The sequence below is a fragment of the Phalangium opilio genome, unplaced genomic scaffold (assembly GCF_054372755.1).
Source record: "Phalangium opilio isolate 3A_F unplaced genomic scaffold, DU_Popi_V2 ptg000105l_1, whole genome shotgun sequence".
Classification (NCBI taxonomy): Eukaryota; Metazoa; Arthropoda; class Arachnida; order Opiliones; family Phalangiidae; genus Phalangium; species Phalangium opilio.
The window spans coordinates 11,387,261-11,393,129 of NW_028324207.1; the positions used below are offsets into that span (position 1 = coordinate 11,387,261).

Here is a 5,869-nt window from a genome sequence, read left to right on the forward strand (position 1 = left end):
GAAAACAAGCATTCGAGGCCAATGGCGACATTTTCAACGAAAAACACCGACACGCCGCTGAAAGTCCCCACCCTGATGGGCCATTTTAATCCAAGTGAGTGCAGTTTAGAACGAGATAGCTATCAGTTGATAAATTTTAGATGAAATATGCTAGAGCCCTTCAATATTTGGTTTTGAAGGCGTTTCTTAAATTATTTTAGACTCGAAGTGCGAACGCGCTGATATGAAATGAGCGACAACCAACAACGAGTAACACGATGGAGCTCCCGAACACTGTTACTTCCCTGTCCCTGACGTCACCAGCCATTAGTGTACTTCCTCGTGTAAATACACGAATTTGTTGCGAGGAACCATGTCCCGAATTAAGCAGTCACCAATCAGCCGTCCTTATAACTAAGGTCCACAATCACCCTCTCGAGATGAAACAAGAACTTTCTTAGGAATAAAAACCTTCGAATCTGATGGCGGTGTTCAGGAGGATACTAGGCATTAAGAACTTACACGAAGCTACTCGGGATGGCGACATAAATAGAGTCAAGGCATTATTAGCGAGAGGAGAAGACCCAAACAAGCGGGAGAGGGAAAATGGTTTCACGGCGTTACACGTCGCTGCCCAAAATGGACATGTAGAAATTGTCAAACTACTTCTTGGAAAAGGAGCTCGAATTAAGGCGATCGACAATGAAGGCAGAACACCCTTATACTGGGCATCCTGGAAAGGCAAATTGGACGTCATCACTCACCTGATCCAAAACGGGGCCCAAGTCAATCAGGTACAGAAAGATGGCTTCACACCCTTGTACGCCGCTTCCGGGAAAGGTCATTTGAACGTCGTCACCCACTTGATCCAAAAGGGGGCGCAAGTCAATCAGGCCAATAAAGATGGCTTCACACCCTTGTCCACCGCTTCCCAGAATGATCATTTGAATGTCGTCACTCACTTGATCCAAAAGGGGGCGCAAGTCAATCAGGTCAATAATAATGGCGTCACACCCTTGTACATCGCTTCCGAGTATGGTCATTTGGACGTCGTCGCTCACTTGATCCAAAATGGGGCGCAAGTCAATCAGGCAATGAAAGATGGCTACACACCCTTGTACATCGCTTCCTATGAGGGTCACTTGGACGTCATCAGATTGTTGCTGGAACACGGTGCCGACGTTCACTTGAATGACAACTTTGGCCGCACCGCTTTGTCCTACGCGAAAGATTCCGTTAAAAAAGAAATCAAAAAATTATTTGATGATCACGAAAAAAGAAAGGCGAAAGAAAGAGAAATTTCGAACGGAGGAGCGAAGAGCGAGGCGGCGGGATCGAGATCCGTTCAGACTGAAGAGACTTCAAATCTCCCCGCGGATGTATCCGTCTTGAACGAAGAGGTGGAAAGATTGGAAGCTCAACTGTCGTCGCTCAGGATTAAAAAAGAGAAATTAGAGTGTGAGATTGAAGAACTGAAGCGAGAAAGATCGGAATTAAGCGGATCAAGTGAGACGCCGGACATAAACAGCGCTGGCCCTTCGAGAAGTGACATTGACGAGATTGAGGCCCGGGAAAGGGATCTGACCCAATTGACGGAGACCCTATCCAAGATGAACGTACGCAATGCCGAAATGAGGATGAAACTCAAAAACAGATCTGCGCCGGCGAGTCAAGGGCAACAGTTCAACTTGGTGAATCAAGGGACCATCCACATCGACGGGCCGGTGACCATAAACAACATCAACACCCCGATAGACCAAAGAAACATAAACCCGGGAGACAACTCTGGGGTAACTAATTCAACAGTCAATAATCCACCTTATTTCCTATCGCCGGAAGTTAGGCTTATCTCGGCATTCGTGGAGGGGAAAAACGGGAAGAAATTAGTCTGTCGTCTGCTACAAAGGCCAAAAATATGTACTGTAGCAGACGACAGGCAAATTTCTTCCAGTTACTCCCCTCCACGAATCCCGAGATAAGCCTAACTTCCGGAGATAGGGAAAGTCTCGACCAGGGATAGATTTAATTTTAGAAGTAGGAATGGAGAACGGTTAGTATTTACTACAGTCCGACTCATAGACCACACAGTATAGAGACCCTCCCTCCCTCCAACACGTAACGAAAAGTTTAAATTATATCTTATTGATTTTGAAACTTAAACTACGTTTTGATGACGTTGCTGACGGGGACGGCCAAAAATACGTAATTCCTTTTTACTAGCTCTGCCGCTATGACCCTCCCACCTCTTCTTTCATACCTCTCCGTCCCTTGGAAGGGGGTCCGGGACTTTGACACGAGCCTAAATTACTCTGTTCTCCATCCCTACTTTTAAAATTAAATCTATCCCTGTCTCGACGCTATCTGAGAATGCGCTTAAGCCTCTACATCCAATTTAAAGAGGTAGGAGGTTCCTTTACTTTTAAAATAAGACAAGATTTTTGAAATGATTTAAAACGCGGCTTCACCATTTTAATCTATTGTGATATTCGAAATGCGCGGCAACTAATTATTTTCCTAATGACGTCATAAATACGTAAGAGGATGTTCACGCGCTTAAATTAAAATTTTCAATCTAGGCTTCCACCTTTTCCAAAATATCACTAAAATGGACATGTTTGAACCCCAAATTATTGCTAAATATCTCGTTTATTGCCACCTCTCACATTTTTCTCCTATCTTAGTTCCATTCAACCCTAAATGGAGGAGCACTTTTAGCCACTCTTAAAATTACGCTTAAGATTGAACTCATTTCTCTTACATTTTTCACCTTCTACGTCACAGGGAACTAACATCAACATCCAGTCCACTTAAATTTTGATGCTCCTGTTTGGAGGGGACGAATTTCTTCTTGTTTCATCCAAGTTTACGTAAGGTCGGTACAATTTTGAAATTCTTGAAAAGTTTCATTGTAACAGAGACGTTTCATTGCTTTAATTTTCAGGATCAACGTCATCTCATCGTCACTCCATTGAAGTTGTTAAAGGTGAACTAGTACGCGAACGCGGGGGATTATTACGGATGAAAAGACACGAGTGTACGTCGCGTACGCATCAGAAGTCCAGACGGAGGAGGTCGAGATATCAATTACAAATGAAGGGAAATGAACCGTAAGAGTTTTAGCGAGTGAGAGACCACGGGAAAGAACTAAGTTTCCAATTTTGACCCCCTATCCTAAGAGAAGCAAAATGACCGCACCAACTCAGGAAGCCTGACCTTGGGGAAAGGGACACCTCATTCAACCCACCAACCTTACCCCTCATCTTACCCAACCTCATAATTAACCTAAACCCAATATTTACCTTAATCCAAACCTCCCCCCTTCTACTGAGGAGACAGGCTCTGCTTGAGATTAAGGACATGGTGGTCAAGCACAACCTGTAAAGGTTGTTAAAGGGAAAATGGACAGACGGCCACCATTATTAAATCTCTTTGGATTATAGTGGACAGTTCATTCTCCCTTTAAGTATCTTCTGGCAGTTCTTTCTTGTGGTTCTTTTCACTTTCCCTTCATCTGGAATTGTTGTCGACCACTGTCCCGACAACTGGACACCACCTTCTTCCCCCGACTAAACGGTGTCCGCGAAAGAGTGTTCCCTCTTCTACACTTTGACCACAAACGACCTTTGACCTTCCTCATCATGGGACTGCCTTCCAGTAAGTCACCAACTCCAGTTATTCATTTCCTCAGTTCGGGATTCAACAATTTGACTTTGACGAATTGACGCCATTTGCAATTTATTAGTCTTCATTTATTTTGAACAATTTCAAGAATTAGTGACGAGATTCACGAACAATTAAAACCATTTACGGATTTTAAAATATTTAAATGAGTTTTTAACATTTTATTAATTTGTGTCGCGTGTCTTGGTGAACTTTTTCAAGAACTTCCGGTGTAAGGTTTCGCGATAATTCCGGACCAAATAACTCAATCATTTCGAATCAAATTTTTCGCCAAATATTTCAACTTTGTTAATAATTGATTAACTTTTTAATTCGCAAATGCAACGAAGACTTTATTTTCGGTTCAATTTAAATAATGTCCAGCGAACTTAATGGGCATTTTCAAGAACGAAAGAATCAGATTATTTGCGAAATTTATTCATGCTACTTTTTCTCATGAATTTACGAGTTTTTTCTATGAAAATTAAAATATATTTTGTAATGATGAAATTTGATTGAAAGATTTAGGAGAGCAAAAATCGAAACTTAAATTTTGTTTTAAATAAGAATTGATCAAACCTAACTAGGCGTAGTTTCTCAATGTTTAATATTTTCAATTATTTGAAACCTTTCAATGATTTTTTTTTTAAAATTGAGCGCTATTATCCAGAGACCAGGCTTTCCAAAATTGAAAATTTTATCGGGCCGGGCCTGGTCGGGCTTTTAAAATTTTGCAAATCAAGGGGGTCGACCTGGGCCGGGCTTTCGTTTATTTTTCAAAATTTAAGCCGGGCCGATCTTGGATCTCCTTTAATTCATAATTCAAATGAAAGATAATTTAAGCTTCTTAGAACAAATGTGACGTTGTGACGGACTATTATTAATAAAAGTGAAAAATACCACACGACGCTAAAGCAAATACGAATGCAACTCATTGATGTCATGTAAAAAAGAAACGTGGCTGGTCAATTCTTGCAATCGGTCGGGCCGGGTCGCGCTTGGTCAATGCATGTAACGGGCCGGGTCGGAAAACCAACTATATACTCGGGTTGCGGACTTTTTCAAAATGCTAAATCCCGGGCCGGGCTCGCCCGTGCAGATCTCTGCTACTATCCCTTGAGTTTCCTGGGATTTTCCAAAATATTCCAGGACTTTTTGGAATTATCGTGGAATTAATTATTTCCAATGTTATTTTTAACCTTAATTTTTGGTTAAATTATAATTTTAATTCTGTCAATTTTAAACCCAAGGTCCCTGTGCCTAAACTAATCTTAACTTGGCAAGGGACGGACCTGTTCTTCCAAAATTTTAATAAAAAAAGTGTCTTTGATAACAAAGCCTTGAAAATTAAATGATAAGTGGTCAAAATCATTTGGGTGAATTAAGGGCTATTATAATTTTCAGTTTTAAAGGCAACATAAATTACTTGAAAGAATTAGGCCTACTTATCATGTTTCTTTTTCCACCAAAATAGTTCGTTTAAAGGCCGACTTCCAGCATCGAAAAGGCTTCTAGCGAACTGAAAACCGAGAATCGAGTCCAACAATGGAGCGACCGTGCCGAAGCCTCGCTGGGTCAAAATATGGAAGGGTTCTGGCTAACTGACAGCCGTGCAATGTGGAGGTTCTAGCGAACTGAAGATGAACAATAGAAATCCTTTTCAATTTATTTCCTCTCGAATTTTTGCTTTCCCCTGAAGGAAATTCTCTATCGCGTATCTTCAGTTCGCTAGAACCAACCACATTGCACGGCTCTCAGTTAGCTATAGAACGCTTCCATCTTTTACCCCAGCGGGGATTCGAAAATCGGTGCACGGTCCCTACTCCATTGTTAGTCTCGACGCTCGGTTTTCAGTTCGCTAGAACCCTTTTCGCTGCTGGAAGTCGGCCTTTAACGAAACTATTTTTCAACCTAATCAGAAGAAGTACCAAGACTTTTCCTATGTAATTTTGAAACATTTTTCTATGAAATGTGGTTCTCGGAAGAACATGGGCTCTTCCCGGATAGTGGTGAATCATGGGGCTTAGGTTAAGATAAGAGTGCCATACGAAAAAACATTTACTTTAAAAACATTATTTTTCAGTTTTTCATAAAATATTTCATTGGTTTCAAGCTATTTTGAGGGAGCTGAACAGAACACGAATATGGACAAGTGCCCTCTAAACTGCACTTGTTCCATTTTCCTTTTTTAAGGGTCACGTCCCTCACTCTGACAGCGAAACCAAGGATA

The 5,869-nt window shown here is 41.4% G+C and overlaps 1 protein-coding gene across 2 annotated transcripts; it reads left to right on the forward strand.

The window, feature by feature from the left end:
- Positions 1–214: 214 nt before the first annotated feature.
- Positions 215–4,096, forward strand: LOC149629987 (uncharacterized). Of its 2 annotated transcripts, XR_016374426.1 has the most exons (3): positions 215–1,769; positions 2,761–2,851; positions 2,921–4,096. XR_016374426.1 is itself a non-coding variant. In XM_089851665.1 (1 exon), exon 1 carries the CDS (start codon positions 462–464, stop codon positions 1,956–1,958), a length of 1,497 nt encoding a protein of 498 aa, XP_089707791.1. In that variant the 5' UTR covers positions 215–461; the 3' UTR covers positions 1,959–2,247. The 2 variants fall into 2 exon arrangements, 1 of the variants encoding a protein (XP_089707791.1); XM_089851665.1 differs by lacking the exons at positions 2,761–2,851; positions 2,921–4,096 and having other exon boundaries at positions 215–2,247.
- The last annotated feature ends 1,773 nt before the right edge of the window (positions 4,097–5,869 follow it).

Excerpts from the sequence above, each read along its gene's own strand:
- LOC149629987 (XM_089851665.1), top strand. The coding sequence starts at position 462 with ATGGCGGTGTTCAGGAGGATACTAGGCATTAAGAACTTACACGAAGCT.